This window comes from Entelurus aequoreus, linkage group LG05, assembly GCF_033978785.1.
Source record: "Entelurus aequoreus isolate RoL-2023_Sb linkage group LG05, RoL_Eaeq_v1.1, whole genome shotgun sequence".
Classification (NCBI taxonomy): Eukaryota; Metazoa; Chordata; class Actinopteri; order Syngnathiformes; family Syngnathidae; genus Entelurus; species Entelurus aequoreus.
This window is the reverse complement of record NC_084735.1, coordinates 5,832,353-5,853,290: the sequence shown is the minus strand read 5'-3', so window position 1 is coordinate 5,853,290 and position 20,938 is coordinate 5,832,353. Positions and strand designations below refer to the sequence as shown.

Genomic DNA, 20,938 nt, shown 5'->3' with positions numbered 1-20,938 from the left:
TGACAAAAAAAAAATAAAAATAAAAAATAAAAAATAAATTATTAAATCAACATAAAAAACACAATATATACATTATATATCAATATAGATCAATACAGTCTGCAGGGATACGGTCCGTAAGCACACATGATTGTATTTCTTTATGACAAAAAAAAATAAAATAAAAAAATAAATAAATAAATAAATTATTAAATCAACATAAAAAACACAATATATACATTATATATCAATATAGATCAATACAGTCTGCAGGGATACAGTCCGTAAGCACACATGATTGTATTTCTTTACGACAAAAAAAAAAAAAAAAAAAAAAAAAAAAAAATTAAATCAACATAAAAAACACAATATATACATTATATATCAATATAGATCAATACAGTCTGCAGGGATACAGTCCGTAAGCACACATGATTGTATTTCTTTATGACAAAAAAATAAAATAAAATAAAAAAAATTTTACTAACCCCCCCCCCCCCCCCCCCGGTCCGTGGGACAAATTTTCAAGCATTGACCGGTCCGCAAGTACAAAAAGGTTGGGGACCACTGTTATAATACATATTTTATTTTATTTTATTTTTTCTTACATATAATTATTGAATATAATTAAAATCAAGAGTGAGTTTCAGTGTTATTTTGTGATTGGGCCCCAGCCCCTCCTGTAGTGGAAAAGTTGGGACAAGAAGGTTAAGAACCCTGGCTATAAAGCACTCAAGGCCACATCATTTTACGTGGCCCGCGGAAGCCTGGACATATTATGCATCAATAAAGTACTTTATCCTCCTTACTACATGTCAATTTTGACAGAAAAATTGCATGTCTTTTAAATTAGGGAATGGTCTGACCATGCAAAAGACAGGATTTTAACACACGAGTGTCCAAAGTGTGGCCACCCTAAAAAACAACAAGAGTAAGAATGTAAAAAAAAAAAAAGAGCAAAAATGTGTGCTCTGATGTGAAACAAGCTGACGATTTATTACTTATGACTCAGGGGTGTCCAAACTTTTTTCCATTTTAAAATGGTTTTATTTAGTTATTAGTATTAAGTGTCGTTGTAGTGAAGTACTTTATTTCCACCACAGGCGGCAGCATTGAGGGCTGCTCGCTTTGCTGTCAAAACAAATTCCCTTGCCGCCTTCAGTGACCGTCGAAGAAAATACTTATATTCTGATCGATCGAAAACACTTCCTAATTTCCTTCCAGTGTGATATTATATGTTGTACTAAAATTATTATTTTTCAAGCGAATCCTATTTAAAGTCTTTATCTTGCTAATTTGTTTTTTTTTTATTTTACAACGCTTTCCAGCAAGTCCGTCGGTCCCCGAAGGCAGCACGGAGCGCGGCATCCTTGAGCGCATGCGCAGTACTGCTGGACTAAATCAGCTGACTTGAGCGGGATGCTAGGTTGAGTCGAAGGACCTCTGGAGCCAAACACGCTGCTTGCTGCTTGCCGTCTATACACAACATGCCTGGACAACTGCGACAATCCCACTGACTCACGCCCACAGACGCAAACGTCGAAGCCCGCGTCAACATTTCGGTAAGGACGGTGACACCGCGAATACGCCTGTCGTGACACCGCTACATGCTAGCGCTATGCTAGCTAACTTGTCTTTATAAATCACATTTAAGTGCGTGTCCACCACCTTTTTGGGGCATTTGCACGTCGAGTCTGATTCATTTGTGTTTTTTTTTTGTGTTCGGCGTACAATTCAGAGGAAGGCGTTCTGTAGTGGCGGCGTGTGATGATCACGTGACAGTGTGTGACGTCATCATGCATAAGACATGTTCTAAGGGTACGCAGCATGGAGCGCTACTGGCGCCGCCATCTTGGAGTGGTGATCCGCTCCACTCAGTGCAATTCATTTGTCAGGAGCAATGAACTGTCAGCGCATTTAATTCATTTTACCTCGCCGAATACCACTGATTTTCACCCGCTTTTTTGGTCATACGTGTAGCTATGATAAAGGACACATGTTTTATTACTCATAGTTTGCTTAACAGTAATAGAATATTCTTATATGCTTCTTATATGATTATAATATCCCAACCCCTCTCACTCACTCCACATTTAACATAAACCATAGAATACCATAACAATACCATACAAACAAAAACAAGACAAACTCATGTACACTAACAATATAATAGTACCACTGTTAGTATAAGACAAGACGAGACAAAACACACACACACGTATGGATATACTTGTATATATATAATACATTTACAATATATCTTTTTACATAAGCTGCAAAAAAAGTATTTAAATTTTACTTTAAAAACTGGCAGCTTAGTCACCAGAATTTTATAGGTAAAAGCAGTGGTTTTTTTACAGAATGTAAAAAAATGCAATGGAATGAAGAAACAATACCACTGTTTTTAGCTGTAAAATTCAAGCAACACAGCTGCCAATTTGTTGTTTTTTTTACCGTGAAATCTTGTTGTTTTTTTGTTTGTTTTTTAATGTTTTAGTGTCTTACTGTTTATAGAAAAAAAACAGTATCAAAGTTGATTTTACGGTAAAAACCTCAGTCGGCGGAATTTAACCGTAAAATCTATTGTCAATTTTACAGTCTACAATTTGATTGATCATTTGTTTTGAAATCATAAGTCAAGCGGATGTATGAGTATGGTATTTATAGTTATCTTTATTTTAACAAAAAATATTTTGGGAATACATGTTAATATACCGTATTTCCTTGAATAGCCGCCGGGGCGCTAATTAATTTTAAACCTCTTCTCACTCCTGCGTTTACCAAAAGCATGCGGGATTGGCAAGCATGCGCTAATTATTTTAAAACCTCTTCTCACTCCGGCGCTTACCTTATCATGAAAAGCACATTTAATAAAAAAAAAGGTTATTATGGTCTTACCTTTAGGTATAAATGAGTCCATGCGCAGCTTCTATAGAAGTATTCCTTATCTTTCTTCAGTTTTAAAAGTCTCTCTGTTTCAATGGAGATCTTCCTTTAAGTATTACCTCCTGCTTCGATTGAAAGTCCAGTTCAGAAAACTGTTTTATTTTAGATATGTAATCCTCCATGGTCAGCTATTTTTAAGTTTAAGTTTTAATTTTTAAGTAAAACTAGACACGTCAACAAGTTAAACACATCACCCCAAAAATAGAACAAGAATCTGAGCAAAATCATAGTTATACATTTCAATTGAAAATATAGCAAATGCTAAGTACATTATCAACCTTGTATATATTGGGACGGCATGGCGTAGTAGTTCTACCGGTCAACTGTCAGTTTAGCATCTTTGTTTTCTACCTGTCAGTTTAGCATCTTTGTTTTCTACCTGTCAACTGTCAGTTTAGCATCTTTGTTTTCTACCTGTCAACTGTCAGTTTAGCATCTTTGTTTTCTACCTGTCAACTGTCAGTTTAGCATCTTTGTTTTCTACCTGTCAGTTTAGCATCTTTGTTTTCTACCTGTCGACTGTCAGTTTAGCATCTTTGTTTTCTACCTGTCGACTGTCAGTTTAGCATCTTTGTTTTCTACCTGTCGACTGTCAGTTTAGCATCTTTGTTTTCTACCGGTCAACTGTCACTTTAGCATCTTTGTTTTCTACCTGTCAACTGTCAGTTTAGCATCTTTGTTTTCTACCTGTCAACTGTCAGTTTAGCATCTTTGTTTTCTACCTGTCAACTGTCAGTTTAGCATCTTTGTTTTCTACCGGTCAACTGTCAGTTTAGGCTGCTCATCACCACTTCAAGATGGCGGCCCAATTTCTTGCGTCACAGCAGCCAAGGCTGCGTTTACTTATAACATGTCTATGGTTCTATGCAGCAGACAGAATCTGAGGAAGCTTGCAGGAAAAAATAGAACTGCAAAGAGGAACAAGCTCATGCATGGACGGCTTCCTTCAAGCAGCAATGGAAACGTACACAGGGCTGGAAACTGTATCAGGATATAAGTGTTTGATATCGGTCGATATCAATAATTGTGTGAATGCTCCAAACATCCACACATATGTTTTCTACACCAACATTCATCTATTTATTCTTCTTCTTCTCCTCCAGATTTTGGCACCCGATTCAAATCGTTGCAACTTTAAACTGCTCAGCCTATTCTGGAATTGCGGGCTTTCCCTTGGCACATTCCAAAAATTCCCGCATTTCCCAGAATTCCAGGTTTTCCCGGACATTTTTCCCATTCAAAAGGAATTGGCCGTTTTTCAAACTTCCACAATTTGCACATTTTTCAAACTATTCCAACCATTCCACCTTCAACACTTTCCACTCATCCTGGAAATTCAAACTATCATTTTTACAAGTTCAAAAAAAATTCCAGGAATTCACACAATTCCCCTTTTTTCAAACCCTTTTTTGACCCTTTTGGGTGACTACTCCTTCCACATTTTCAACCGTTCCACCGTCCAAACATTCCTCTTAATCAGAACAAAAACAAAGTTGTTTTTTTAACTGGAAAAATTCCAGGTTTTCCCGAAATTCCTGGAAATCCTTAATGCCATTTGTCAATTAAAATTGTTACTACTTCAACATTTCACGAGCGATTTGAAAAATTCCAACACCAACCATTTCAACTCATTCGGAGCATTCAAGTCTCTTAACATTTCCCCAAAAATTCCCGCTTTTCCCGAAATCCCCAAATTTCCATGAAATTCTAATGGAAAAGAATGTGACATATTTTTTTAAAGTTCCAGAATTCCCACATTTTTCATCCGATTCAAACCGTTCTAACTCCAAAATATTCAGCCTGTTCAAAATTGTGTGCTCTCCTTCAACCATTTAAAAAAATTCCCGGATTTCCAAGAATTCCCAGGTTTCAGGGACATTTTCCCCATTCAAAATGAATTGTCCATTTTTGAAACTTCCACAATTTGCACATTTTTCAACCTATTCCAACCATTCCACCTTCAACACATTCCACTCATCCTGGAAATTCAAACTATCATTTTTACAAGTTCAAAAAGTTTTCCAGGAATTCCCATAATTACCCTTTTTTCAAACCCTTTTTTGACACTTTTTTTTGGCCACTACTCCTTCCACATTTTCAACTGTTCCAACGTCCAAACATTCCTCTTAATCAGGACAAAAACAAAGCTGTTTTTTGAACTGGAAAAATTCCCGTTTTTCCCGAAATTCCTGGAAATCCTTAATGCCATTTGTCAATTAAAATTGTTACTACTTCAACATTTCACGACCGATTTGAGAAATTTCAACGCCAACCATTTCAACTCATTCAGAGCATTCAAGTCTTTTAACATTTCCCCAAAAATTCCCGCTTTTCCCGAAATTCCCAAATTTCCATGAAATTCTAATGGAAAAGAATGTGACATATTTTTTTAAAGTTCAACAATTCCCACATTTTTCATCCGATTCAAACCGTTCTAACTCCAAAATATTCAGCCTGTTCAAAATTGTGTGCTCTCCTTCAACAATTTAAAAAAATTCCCGGATTTCCAAGAATTCCCAGGTTTCAGGGACATTTTCCCCATTCAAAATGAATTGTCCATTTTTGAAACTTCCACAATTTGCACATTTTTCAACCTATTCCAACCATTCCACCGTCAACACATTCCACTCATCCTGGAAATTCAAACTATCATTTTTACAAGTTCCAAAAATATTCCAGGAATTCCCATAATTCCCCTTTTTTCAAACCCTTTTTTGACACTTTTTTTGGGTAACTACTCCTTCCACATTTTCAACCGTTCCAACGTCCAAACATTCCTCTTAATCAGGACAAAAACAAAGTTGTTTTTTGAACTGGAAAAATTCCTGGTTTTCCCGAAATTCCTGGAAATCCTTAATGCCATATCTCAATTAAAAATGTAACTACTTCAACATTTCACGACCGATTTGAGAAATTCCAATGCCAACCATTTCAACTCATTCAGAGCATTCAAGTTTTTAACATTTTCCCAAATTTCCGTGAAATTCTAATTGAAAAGAATGGGACATATTTTTTTAAAGTTCCACAATTCCCACATTTTTCATCCGATTCAAACCGTTCTAACTCCAAAATATTCAGCCTGTTCAAAATTGTGTGCTCTCCTTCAACAATAAAAAAAAAATTCCCGGATTTCCAAGAATTCCCAGGTTTCAGGGACATTTTCCCCATTCAAAATGAATTGTCCATTTTTGAAACTTCCACAATTTTCACATTTTTCAACCTATTCCAACCATTCCACCTTCAACACATTCCACTCATCCTGGAAATTCAAACTATCATTTTTACAAGTTCAAATTTTTTTCCAGGAATTCCCATAATTACCCTTTTTTCAAACCCTTTTTTGACCCTTTTGGGTGACTACTCCTTCCACATTTTCAAGCGTTCCACCGTCCAAACATTCCTCTTAATCAGAACAAAAACAAAGTTGTTTTTTGAACTGGAAAAATTCCCGGTTTTCCCGAAATTCCTGGAAATCCTTAATGCCATTTGTTAATTAAATTTGTTACTACTTCAACATTTCACGACCGATTTGAAAAATTCCAACACCAACCATTTCAACTCATTCGGAGCATTCAAGTCTTTTAACATTTCCCCAAAAATTCCCGCTTTTCCCGAAATTCCCAAATTTCCATGAAATTCTAATTGAAAAGAATGGGACATATTTTTTTAAAGTTCCACAATTCCCACATTTTTCATCCGATTCAAACCAATCTAACTCCAAAATATTCAGCCTGTTCAAAATTGTGTGCTCTCCTTCAACAATTTAAAAAAATTCCCGGATTTCCAAGAATTCCCGGGTTTCAGGGACATTTTCCCCATTCAAAATGAATTGTCCATTTTTGAAACTTCCACAATTTGCACATTTTTCAACCTATTCCAACCATTCCCACCTTCAACACATTCCACTCATCAAACTAACACTTTCACAAGTTCCAGACCAAATTCCGTTTTTCCTGGAAATTCAAACTCTTCAACATTCAAACCATTACATTCTGTCAGCATTTCACTTCAACTTCACACGCGGTTCCTTCATGAATTGCCTCTTCTAGTTATTGATATTTTAATGACCTATGGAAAATACGGAGCATGAGAAAAATATATTTTATTTGAAATTCTAGTCCCTCAGCTATCAAGGCAGAACGGAAATGGCAACACGAGCATGGAAAACACTCAAATAATGTCAACAAAATAGTAAAATCCCATTGAACAATTAACCATAAGATGTAAAAATCATGAATATGTAAAACAATGCTTCATAAAGTGTAAGACAATAGTGCAAAATGTGAACATGTAAACATAGAAACACCTGAGAACTATTTTCTGCAGGTTTCGTGCCAGGAAGTTAGAGCTGTGCTCTAAAGGGTGAGTGGTGTGGTCTTTGCTGTTTTGGTGTGGACGAGCGCCTTGCATCATTTACAGACCACATTGGTCCCTTTACAAAAAAATCAAACAACCTTGTCCAGGTGACCTTTCCTCGTTGATCCACAATTTCTTCATTTGGACTTTCCCTTCTCACTCCATGCAAAGAGCCCACCGACTGTTAGCTGGTGTATCCTTAGAGTCCAGGGAAATGGTCAACCATGTTCCGTCTGACCCGCAGAGTGCTCGTCCTGCTTTACCAAGCCTCCTGCCAGCAGCCATGACGGAATTCTGGTTGATCTCCGCCCCGGGCGAGAAGACGTGTCAGCAGACGTGGGACAAGCTGATGGTGGCCACCACGCGCACCAACAACCTTTCCTCCAACAACAAGTTTAACATCCCTGACCTGAAGGTGACAGCAGCATCCCATAATGATCACGGTTGTCACGGCGCCATTTTGAAATGTTCAAAAAGTATTCATGCTGAAATATTTTATACAAGTTTTATTTAACAAACACATTCAAAATTATTTCCTAGGGTGGGCGGCTGCGGGATTTGTGGGACTCGAACAGCAACACAAGCATTATAAACAAAGTAAATAACATAAGTACTGACGGAAGTGGATAATTACATATATCCATATTTAAGTGTTACTTCTTTAGTTTCGTGGTCGTATTGCAAAACAGCTCCATTTTGTTCTCTTTTGAGTCTTCAAAGTGTACGGTATGGTCTGGCCTTGATAGCTCTGGAATGCAGGGAGTAGAGATAACTCAGGGAGTGGCCATAACAACGAGGGTGGGAGCGAGGGACAGATGGAAGAACACAGCACTTCCGTGGGTTTGGGGGGGAGATCGATCTTAGCTGCGCGAGTGAACGCTTCTGTACTGGATTGGTCTCACGTTTATTGTCAAAGCTTTGAAAATAAACCACAAAATACCAACTACTGCCTGGTGATCAATTTAAACTTCAGCTTATGTGCCATAAAAACAACTCGGGAGTGACCAGAAACTTAAATTCCCTGGAGGACCATCTGGTCAAACGCAACAATTTGGGGGCTTCGTCCGAGATGCTGGTCAAACGCAACAGTACACGTAAATGTGAACATTGTGCAAGATAGCACTTTATGGACATGAGAGGTAAACAAATAAAAAAACAATGTAAGAATTTTGCAAGGTGGCACCTGATGGCCATAAGACATAACTGCACTTTTTCTCCATATAGATACAAATAGTGTTCATGTATGAATCCTAGGGCTGCCAATCATGGCCAAAGTAATAATTAAGATTATTGTTATCAATATTGAAATCATGATTACTAGGGGTGTAACGGTACGTGTATTTGTATTGAACCGTTTCGGTACGGGGGTTTCGGTTCAGTTCGGAGGTGTACCGAACGAGTTTGCACACGGACATATTAAGTAGCCGCCTCCGCTTCCTTCTGCCTCTGTCTCTGTCAGTCCTCTACACAGCACCCAGCATAGTCACACCCACACAACCATCTGATTGGCTGTTACCGCTCTGTTTGTAACCAATCAGCTGCGGTAACAGCCAATCAGCAGTGCGTATTCAGAGCGCATGTTGTCAGTGCTTAGCGTTTTGCAGGTAAGCATCAGGCTGCGGACTCTCCCCAAATGATAATAAACACCTCCCGGTCAACTACTAGTAACATCACTAGGGATGATGTTTGATAAGAAATGATCGAGTTCGAGCCCATTATAGAATCCTCTTATCGAACCGATTCCTTATCGATTCTCTTATCGAATCCAGATAGGTTGTTGTATATGGAAAAAAACACAATATTTTTTAATTTTATTTTATTGTATTTTTTATTTTTTAATTTTTTAAATTTTTTTACACAATATTTATTGTAACAAAAGCTCACTTTTATTATATAAGAAAAAAATTAAATAAAATAAATACATAAATATTGACTGTCACCCCCCCTAAAAAAAAAAATAAAAATAAATATTGACTGTTGTTACCCAAAGTATAATAAGTGAGATTTTTCAGAAAAACAAATATATACAGTAACACAAAAACAACCTGTCTCTGTGATCACTATAGGTGAATAGCCATGCCTTGAGGCGTTTTTTCCGGTCCATTATTTTTGCTGCTTGTGTGACATCACAGGAAGTGACGTAGCTCAGTCTAATGACTGAGCTACGTCATTTCCTGTGATGTCCCACAGGGCATTTCTTGTGGGATTTCCTGTGATGTCCCACAGGGCATTTTTTGTGGGACGGGATTCGTTACCAGGGATTCGAATAAAGAACCAATTCTTTTTCTTTACTATAGTGGTCTCGATAACGGGAACCGGTCCTCAAAAAGGGATTCGAGTCCATGGAATCGGTTCTTTTCTTATCGAACGGTTCTTTCCTTATCGAACAACCGGGAGAACCGGTTTCGAACATCATCCCTAAACATCACTATGAGCCCGTTGACCTTCTAGAAATATAAAAGGCAGCTCAGCTCGCTCGCAGTCCTGGCTTGAGGTGAAGGCTAATTCGCTTTTAGCGTAACGTTAGCTCATTTTGCGGTGTGTGTGTGTGTGTGTGTTACGGACAGCAAAGCCCTGTCTGTCTGTTATTTCACTTGACCACGTTCACCTGCTGCATGTTTCCTCACATCGTTAACTCTCAGTCACAGCAGCTGATGGACGCTGTATTGAGAAAATAAAAGCAACATCAAATAGTTTTCTCCTCGGCTGTATACTTGTAGTGTGGGGACAATATTGTCAACACCTGTCTCCATCTAAACATAGCAGCGTCTCTTAAACGCACGGCGAGACTCGAAGTTAAATCAAGTGCTCGGCTCTGTTTACTCCGAGGGGAAATCTCCGTAGCAAAGTCTGTGTAGTTAGTCCGCCATGATTTTCAAGCCAGATGGCGCTGGTGTGCATGCGCCAGTGCTGCTGAGACTTGGTTTCCAGGAAGTAAGCAGTCTTGCTTAAAGTGCATTAATAAATGACGTTTTTTTCGGGAGTTCAAAATTTAAACGGTATTACTAACCGTGGGGAATTGTACTGTGGTTTATCATTATAGCGTGACATCCGTAGCTCACAGCATGGTGGTATTGTTTATTATCTGCTGCTGTCTCTTCCAGGTGGGCACGCTGGACGTCTTGGTGGGCTTGTCTGATGAGCTGGCCAAGTTGGACACCTTTGTGGAGAGGTCTGCTTTTTTCCATACATCACATGTACTTGAACATTTTCACATGTACTTTCAAATGTTCACATGTACTTTCATATGTTCACATGTACTTTAACATTTTCACATGTACTTCAAAACAGTGGTCCCCAACCTTTTTGTAGCTGCGGACCGGTCAACGCTTGAAAATTTGCCCCACGGACCGGTGGGGGGGTGTATTTAAAAAAAATTAAAAAAAATTTTTTATTTTTTTTTTAACATAAATAAATACAATCATGTGTGCTTACGGACTGTATCCCTGCAGGCTGTATTGATCTATATTGATATAGAATGTATATATTGTGTTTTTTATGTTTATTTCATTAAAAAAAAAAAAAATTATATATTTTTTTTAAATTCTTGTGCGGCCCGGTACCAATCGGTCCGCGGACCGGTACCGGGCCGCACAAGAATTTACATTTTTTTATTTTTTTAAAATTTTTTTAATTTTTTTTTTAAATTTTTATGAAATCAACATAAAAAACACAATATATACATTCTACATCAATATATATCAATACAGCCTGCAGGGATACAGTCCGTAAGCACACATGATTGTATTTATTTATGTTAAAAAAATTAAAAAACATTTTTTTTTTTTTTTTTAAATACACCCCCCCACCGGTCCGTGGGGCAAATTTTCAAGCGTTGACTGGTCCGCAGCTACAAAAAGGTTGGGGACCACTGTTTTGAAGTACATGTGAAAATGTTAAAGTACATGGTACCAATCGGTCCACGGACCGGTGGTTGGGGACCACTGCTTTCAAATGTTCACATGTACTTTAAAGATGTTCAAATGTAGTTTTAAATGTTCACATGTACTTTAAAATGTTCACATGTAGTTTAAAGATATTGTAATGTAGTTTAAAATGTTCACATGTACTTTCATATGTTCACATGTACTTTAAAGATGTTCAAATGTAGTTTTAAATGTTCAAATGTGGTTGAAAGATGTTCAAAAATAGTTTAAAGATATTGTAATGTAGTTTGAAATATTCAAATGTAGTTTAAAAATGTTCAAATGTAGTTTAAAGATGTTCAAATGTACTTTAAAATGTTCACATGTACTTTAAAATGTTGAAATGTAGTTTAAAGATATTCAAATGTAGTTTTAAATGTTCAAATGTAGCTTAAAGATGTTAAAATGTAGTTTAAAATGTTCAAATGTAGTTTAAAGATATTCAAATGTGGTTTTAAATGTTCAAATGTAGTTTAAAGATGTTCAAATGTAGTTTTAAATGTTCAAATGATGTTTAAAGATGTTCAAATGTAGTTTAAAGATGTTGTAATGTAGTTTAAAATGTTCAATTGTAGTTTAAAGATATTGTAATTTAGTTTAAAGATGTTCAGATGTAGTTTAAAGACATTGTAATGTAGTTTAAAATGTTCAAATGTAGTTTAAAGATGTTCAAATGTACTTTAAAATGTTCACATGTACTTTAAAATGTTGAAATGTAGTTTAAAGATATTCAAATGTAGTTTTAAATGTTCAAATGTAGTTTAAAGATGTTCAAATGTAGTTTTAAATGTTCAAATGTGGTTTAAAGATGTTCAAAAGTAGTTTAAAGATATTGTAATGTAGTTTAAAATATTCAAATGTAGTTTAAAAATGTTCAAATGTAGTTTAAAGATGTTCAAATGTACTTTAAAATGTTCACATGTACTTTAAAATGTTGAAATGTAGTTTAAAGAAATTCAAATGTAGTTTTAAATGTTCAAATGTAGTTTTAAATGTTCAAATGTAGTTTAAAGATGTTCAAATGTAGTTTAAAGATGTTGTAATGTAGTTTAAAATGTTCAATTGTAGTTTAAAGATATTGTAATGTAGTTTAAAATGTTCAAATGTAGTTTAAAGATGTTCAAATGTAGTTTAAAGACATTGTAATGTAGTTTAAAATGTTCAAATGTAGTTTAAAGATGTTCAAATGTAGTTTAAAGACATTGTAATGTAGTTTAAAATGTTCAAATGTAGTTTAAAGATGTTCAAATGTACTTTAAAATGTTCACATGTACTTTAAAATGTTGAAATGTAGTTTAAAGATATTCAAATGTAGTTTTAAATGTTCAAATGTAGTTTAAAGATGTTCAAATGTAGTTTAAAGATGTTCAAATGTACTTTAAAATGTTCACATGTACTTTAAAATGTTGAAATGTAGTTTAAAGATGTTCAAATGTAGTTTTAAATGTTCAAATGTAGTTTAAAGATGTTCAAATGTAGTTTAAAGATGTTGTAATGTAGTTTAAAATGTTCAATTGTAGTTTAAAGATATTGTAATGTAGTTTAAAATGTTCAAATGTAGTTTAAAGATGTTCAAATGTAGTTTAAAGACATTGTAATGTAGTTTAAAATGTTCAAATGTAGTTTAAAGATGTTCAAATGTAGTTTAAAGACATTGTAATGTAGTTTAAAATGTTCAAATGTAGTTTAAAGATGTTCAAATGTACTTTAAAATGTTCACATGTACTTTAAAATGTTCAAATGTAGTTTAAAGATATTCAAATGTAGTTTTAAATGTTCAAATGTAGTTTAAAGATGTTCAAATGTAGTTTAAAGATATTGTAATGTAGTTTAAAATGTTAAATTGTAGTTTAAAGATATTGTAATGTAGTTTAAAATGTTCAATTGTAGTTTAAAGATGTTCGAATGTAGTTTAAAGATGTTATAATTTAGTTTAAAGATGTTCGAATGTAGTTTAAAGATATTAGAATGTAGTTTGAAGATGTTAGAATTTAGTTTAAAATGTTCAAATGTAGTTTAAAATTGTTTGAATGTAGTTTAAAGATGTTTGTAGTTTAGTCTGAGTGCTTTAGAATGATGTTGAAATTAGAGATTGATTGATTGAGACTTTTATTAGTAGATTACACAGTACACTACATATTTATTAGTAGATTGCACAGTACACTACATATTTATTAGTAGATTGCACAGTACACTACATATTTATTAGTAGGTTGCATAGTACACTACATATTTATTAGTAGATTGCACAGTACACTACATATTTATTAGTAGATTGCACAGTACACTACATATTAGTAGGTTGCACAGTACACTACATATTTATTAGTAGATTGCACAGTACACTACATATTTATTAGTAGATTGCACAGCACACTACATATTGATTAGTAGATTGCACAGTACACTACATATTTATTAGTAGATTGCACAGTACACTACATATTTATTAGTAGATTGCATAGTACACTACATATTGGGATGGGGGTGTGTAGGAGTTGTTTCATTGTTGTAATACACTTGGCAGGAGGAGAGGGCGATAGAGAGCAGGAACAGAGAGAGAGAGAGCAGGGTGAGGTGAGGGCAGGACTTGCAGGTGTGTGTCCAATCATGGACAACATCCTGAGCACAGGACACCCCAGCGCTGCAAGGAGAGAAAGGGGGCGTGGCCCTTTGACACATGTGTAAATATTGTATGGAGATCAATACTGATATACTGTACGTCAATATGCCAAATATCACCGCCAATATTTGTGTTCTAGAATGATGTTCAAATGTAGTATATAAGCCACACCCACTACATTCTAGAAGAAAAACATTGTTTAGTTTGTGTGTTTTACAATGATGTTTAAATGTAGTTTGTGTGTTTTACAATGATGTTTAAATGTAGTTTGTGTGTTTTACAATATTTAAATGTAGTTTGTGTGTTTTACAATGATGTTTAAATGTAGTTTGTGTGTTTTACAATATTTTAATGTAGTATGTGTATTTTACAATGATGTTTAAATGTAGTTTGTGTGTTTTACAATGATGTTTAAATGTAGTTTGTGTGTTTTACAATGATGTTTAAATGTAGTTTGTGTGTTTTACAATGATGTTTAAATGTAGTTTGTGTTTTACAATGATGTTTAAATGTAGTTTGTGTGTTTTACAATATTTAAATGTAGTTTGTGTGTTTTACAATGATGTTTAAATGTAGTTTGTGTGTTACAATATTTTAATGTAGTATGTGTATTTTACAATGATGTTTAAATGTAGTTTGTGTGTTTTACAATGATGTTTAAATGTAGTTTGTGTGTTTTACAATGTTTAAATGTAGTTTGTGTGTTTTACAATGATGTTTAAATGTAGTTTGTGTGTTTTACAATGATGTTTAAATGTAGTTTGTGTTTTACAATGATGTTTAAATGTAGTTTGTGTGTTTTACAATGTTTAAATGTAGTTTGTGTGTTTTACAATGATGTTTAAATGTAGTTTGTGTGTTTTACAATGATGTTTAAATGTAGTTTGTGTTTTACAATGATGTTTAAATGTAGTTTGTGTGTTTTACAATGTTTAAATGTAGTTTGTGTGTTTTACAATGATGTTTAAATGTAGTTTGTGTGTTTTACAATATTTAAATGTAGTTTGTGTGTTTTACAAAGATGTTTAAATGTAGTTTGTGTGTTGTACAATGGTGTTTAAATGTAGTTTGTGTGTTTTACAATGATGTTTAAATGTAGTTTGTGTGTTTTACAATATTTAAATGTAGTTTGTGTGTTTTACAATGATGTTTAAATGTAGTTTGTGTGTTGTACAATGATGTTTAAATGTAGTTTGTGTGTTTTACAATGTTTAAATGTAGTTTGTGTGTTTTACAATGATGTTTAAATGTAGTTTGTGTGTTTTACAATATTTAAATGTAGTTTGTGTGTTTTACAAAGATGTTTAAATGTAGTTTGTGTGTTGTACAATGGTGTTTAAATGTAGTTTGTGTGTTTTACAATGATGTTTAAATGTAGTTTGTGTGTTTTACAATATTTAAATGTAGTTTGTGTGTTTTACAATGATGTTTAAATGTAGTTTGTGTGTTGTACAATGATGTTTAAATGTAGTTTGTGTGTTTTACAATGTTTAAATGTAGTTTGTGTGTTTTACAATGATGTTTAAATGTAGTTTGTGTGTTTTACAATATTTAAATGTAGTTTGTGTGTTTTACAAAGATGTTTAAATGTAGTTTGTGTGTTGTACAATGGTGTTTAAATGTAGTTTGTGTGTTTTACAATGATGTTTAAATGTAGTTTGTGTGTTTTACAATGATGTTTAAATGTAGTTTGTGTGTTGTACAATGATGTTTAAATGTAGTTTGTGTGTTTTACAATATTTAAATGTAGTTTGTGTGTTTTACAATGATGTTTAAATGTAGTTTGTGTGTTTTACAATGATGTTTAAATGTAGTTTGTGTGTTTTACAATATTTAAATGTAGTTTGTGTGTTTTACAAAGATGTTTAAATGTAGTTTGTGTATTTTACAATTATGTTTAAATGTAGTTTGTGTGTTTTACAATGATGTTTAAATGTAGTTTGTGTGTTTTACAATATTTAAATGTAGTTTGTGTGTTTTACAATTATCTTTAAATGTAGTTTGTGTGTTGTACAATGATGTTTAAATGTAGTTTGTGTTTTACAATATTTAAATGTAGTTTGTGTGTTTTACAATATTTAAATGTAGTTTGTGTGTTTTACAATATTTAAATGTAGTTTGTGTGTTTTACAAAGATGTTTAAAAGTAGTTTGTGTGTTGTACAATATTTAAATGTAGTTTGTGTGTTTTACAAAGATGTTTAAATGTAGTTTGTGTGTTTTACAATGATGTTTAAATGTAGTTTGTGTGTTTTACAATATTTAAATGTAGTTTGTGTGTTTTACAATGATGTTTAAATGTAGTTTGTGTGTTTTACAATATTTAAATGTAGTTTGTGTGTTTTACAATTATGTTTAAATGTAGTTTGTGTGTTTTACAAAGATGTTTAAAAGTAGTTTGTGTGTTGTACAATATTTAAATGTAGTTTGTGTGTTTTACAAAGATGTTTAAATGTAGTTTGTGTGTTTTACAATGATGTTTAAATGTAGTTTGTGTGTTTTACAATATTTAAATGTAGTTTGTGTGTTTTACAAAGATGTTTAAATGTAGTTTGTGTGTTTTACAATATTTAAATGTAGTTTGTGTGTTTTACAATGATGTTAAAATGTAGTTTGTGTGTTTTACAATGATGTTTAAATGTAGTTTGTGTGTTTTACAATGATGTTTAAATGTAGTTTGTGTGTTGTACAATGATGTTTAAATGTAGTTTGTGTGTTTTACAATATTTAAATGTAGCTTGTGTGTTGTACAATGATGTTTAAATGTAGTTTGTGTGTTTTACAATATTTAAATGTAGTTTGTGTGTTGTACAATTATGTTTAAATGTAGTTTGTGTGTTTTACAATATTTAAATGTAGTTTGTGTGTTTTACAATGATGTTTAAATGTAGTTTGTGTGTTTTACAATATTTAAATGTAGTTTGTGTGTTGTACAATTATGTTTAAATGTAGTTTGTGTGTTTTACAATATTTAAATGTAGTTTGTGTGTTTTACAATGATGTTTAAATGTAGTTTGTGTGTTTTACAATGATGTTTAAATGTAGTTTGTGTGTTTTACAATATTTAAATGTAGTTTGTGTGTTTTACAATGATGTTTAAATGTAGTTTGTGTGTTTTACAATATTTAAATGTAGTTTGTGTGTTTTACAATAATGTTTAAATGTAGTTTGTGTGTTTTACAATGATGTTTAAATGCAGTTTGTGTGTTTTACAATGATGTTTAAATGTAGTTTGTGTGTTTTACAATATTTAAATGTAGTTTGTGTGTTTTACAATGATGTTTAAATGTAGTTTGTGTGTTTTACAATGTTTAAATGTAGTTTGTGTGTTTTACAATGTTGTTTAAATGTAGTTTGTGTGTTTTACAATGATGTTTAAATGTAGTTTGTGTGTTTTACAATATTTAAATGTAGTTTGTGTGTTGTACAATGATGTTTAAATGTAGTTTGTGTGTTTTAGCGTGGTGAAGAAGGTGGCTCAGTACATGGCTGACGTTCTGGAGGACAGCCGAGACAAAGTCCAGGAGAACCTGCTGGCTAATGGACGTAAGAAGTGGCGGTGACATGTTCCTGAGTGTCACGCTGCTTGCACTCACCCCTGGTTGTGTCTGCAGTGGACCTGGTCACTTACATCTCCAGGTTCCAGTGGGACATGGCCAAGTATCCCATCAAGCAATCTCTGAAGAACATCTCGGAGATCATCTCCAAGGTTGGTAGCTACACAAAGGCGTGCTTAGCTGACTTGTAACAACCACGCTTTGCAGCAAGCCACCCAGATAGACAACGACCTGAAAGCCAGAGCTTCAGCCTACAACAACCTGAAGGGAAACCTGCAGAACCTGGAACGCAAGAACGCGTACGTCTCGCTCATTTCATTCACGAAAGGCTCGTTTGTGAAAGTTATTCATGAAAGTGTTGTTTGTGAAGGTGTTATTGGTGACTGGGGAGCATCAGTTGAGTAGACAACATGCAGTACTTGTGTGTTCCTGCAGGGGCAGCTTGTTGACCAGGAGTCTCGCTGACATTGTAAAGAAAGACGACTTCGTTTTGGACTCGGAGTACTTGGTGACCATGCTGGTGGTTGTCCCCAAGTAGGTAGACTACATTATTTACACCACCTTTCACATGCTGTGACCGTGTCAAAGAACATTGTGGTGTCGGACCAGCTCTTCCTCCCAGGGAGTCTAAGTTACTGGTCAATATGCTGAGTAAGAAGGACCATCAAGACAGAATTGGAATATTTTCAAGTTTTACTGAAGCTTAATCAATACATTCATATCGGCTACTCTAGTTGATCTGGCATTCCGGGGGGAAAAAACAACTTCTTTTCACACAAATAAAACCCCCATCCCCCCCTCGCACCACTGATAAGAAACCAGGGGCTGTGTTGTATTTCACATTCCAGATGGTTTAAGACACTAAACCAGGGGTCCCCAAACTACGGCCCGCGGGCCGGATCTGGCCCCCCAGCATCCAAAATCCGGCCCACAGGAAGTCCCAAGTAAAAAAAAAAAAAAATTTTTGTTTTTTTTTGTTTTTGTTTTTAAATCTTTCCTTTATAATCCATTTTCTAACGCTTGTTACTCTTCTATAAAGGAAAGATTTTTAAAAAAAAAAATTTTTTTTTTTTCTTTCTTTTTTTAAAAAAAAATCTTTCCTTTATAATCCATTTTCTACTGCTTGTTACTCTTCTATAAAGGAAAGATTTTTTTTTTTAAAAAAAGGAAAAAAAAAATTCTTTCTTTTTTAAAAAAAATCTTTCCTTTATAATCCATTTTCTACCGCTTGTTACTCTTCTATAAAGGAAAGATTAAAAAAAAAAAAGATTTTTTATTTATTTATTTTTTTTAAATCTTTCCTTTATAATCCATTTTCTACCGCTTGTTACTCTTCTATAAAGGAAAGATTTATAAAAAAAAAAATATATATATATATATATATATATTTTTTAAATCTTTCCTTTATAATTCATTTTCTACCGCTTGTTACTCTTCTACGGAGCCCCTAAAGGGACATGGGAATTTTTTTTTTTTAGACATGTATCTCGTGGCCACGAGAAAGTATCTCGTGGCCACGAGAAAGTATCTCGTGGCCACGAGAAAGTATCTCGTGGCCACGAGAAACTTTCTCGTGGCCACGAGAAACTTTTTATAAAAAAAAAAAATAAAAAAAAAAAATATTTTTTTTTTTTTTTTTTTTTTTTTATAAAAAGTTTCTCGTGGCCACGAGAAACTTTCTCGTGGCCACGAGAAAGCATTGGATGCGTGCTGATGGTTTAGTGTGTGTTAAAATGGCAGTTTAGGAGTTAATATGGCTGTATTTCCAGATAGGACTTTCCCCCATGTGTGTTGTGGCAAAATGTGAATGCTTGATTAGTAGGTGTGAGACAAACACTTTATCTTCCTGGTTATTGTAACGCTACGTGTTTGACATTATTTAAGACGTTATCATGCCCGGGAAAGGACAGTTTTCCTCTTCTGTGGCTGTGGGGGGTGGGCGTGGCTTGCGGACCTGCAGCGAAGCGGAGTGTGTCAGTTAGTCCCATGTTGATGTGATCAAACTTCTTTCTTGCTTGGAAGACACACACACAATTGTAACTGTTATTTCTTCCTGCAAATAATAAATATGTACAACGTGTTTGGATGTATTCATTTATGTAAAATTGTCATTAAATGTAATATTGCCTGACAAAAAGTGATACGACGTACGTAATATTTTCATATTTACACATCGCATATTTACACACGCGCATCTGACTAGAATACCCTTATGTGCATTACATATATCAACATCAACTACCTACTGTACTGTTTACTTGTTGAAATACCCTTTTTAGAACAAATATCTACCCACATAATTTATATGTGTATATATAATATATATATATGTGTATGTATGTATATGCATATATATATATATATATATATATATATATATATATATATATATATATATATATACATGTATACTGTATAGGAAGAAACACACATAAATATATACAGTATACATATATACACACAAACACTAAATTTGACAAACAAAATAACTACTATTTTTAAGAACAAGTTACAGTAATATAATATATATATATACACTACCGTTCAAAAGTTTGGGGTCACCCAAACAATTTTGTGGAATAGCCTTCATTTCTAAGAACAAGAATAGACTGTCGAGTTTCAGATGAAAGTTCTCTTTTTCTGGCCATTTTGAGCGTTTATTTGACCCCACAAATGTGATGCTCCAGAAACTCAATCTGCTCAAAGGAAGGTCCGTTTTGTAGCTTCTGTAACGAGCTAAAGTGTTTTCAGATGTGTGAACATGATTGCACAAGGGTTTTCTAATCATCAATTAGCCTTCTGAGCCAATGAGCAAACACATTGTACCATTAGAACACTGGAGTGATAGTTGCTGGAAATGGGCCTCTATACACCTATGTAGATATTGCACCAAAAACCAGACATTTGCAGCTAGAATAGTCATTTACCACATTAGCAATGTATAGAGTGTATTTCTTTAAAGTTAAGACTAGTTGAAAGTTATCTTCATTGAAAAGTACAGTGCTTTTCCTTCAAAAATAAGGACATTTCAATGTGACCCCAAACTTTTAAACGGTAGAGTATATATATACATGCTTATACATAATATGTGTATATATATATATATATATATATATATATATATATATATATATATATATATATATATATATATATATATATATATATATATATATGTATATATATGTCTATATATATATATATATATATATATATATATATATATATATATATATATATATATATATACACATATACATATATATATATATATATATATATATATATATATGTATATATATGTCTATATATATATATATATATATATATATATATATATATATATATACACATATACATATATATATATATATATATATATATATATATATATATAGATACACATATATACATATATATATATAGATACACATATATATATATAGATACACATACATATATATATATATATACATATATATATATATATATATATATATATATATATATATATATATATATACATATATATATATATATATATATATATAT

At 33.2% G+C, this 20,938-nt stretch overlaps 1 protein-coding gene across 1 annotated transcript in view; it reads left to right on the top strand.

Moving 5' to 3' along the window:
- Window positions 1-1,375: 1,375 nt before the first annotated feature.
- The window catches only part of LOC133649573 (V-type proton ATPase subunit C 1-A), a 36,411-nt gene continuing 16,848 nt past the window's right edge, over window positions 1,376-20,938 (top strand). The window contains exons 1-7 of the mRNA XM_062046172.1: window positions 1,376-1,541; window positions 7,526-7,696; window positions 10,386-10,453; window positions 17,290-17,375; window positions 17,444-17,538; window positions 17,594-17,685; window positions 17,822-17,920. Coding sequence (XP_061902156.1) covers window positions 7,565-7,696; window positions 10,386-10,453; window positions 17,290-17,375; window positions 17,444-17,538; window positions 17,594-17,685; window positions 17,822-17,920 — 572 coding nt within the window. The 5' untranslated portion in view covers window positions 1,376-1,541; window positions 7,526-7,564. The remainder of the gene's footprint in view (window positions 1,542-7,525; window positions 7,697-10,385; window positions 10,454-17,289; window positions 17,376-17,443; window positions 17,539-17,593; window positions 17,686-17,821; window positions 17,921-20,938) is intronic.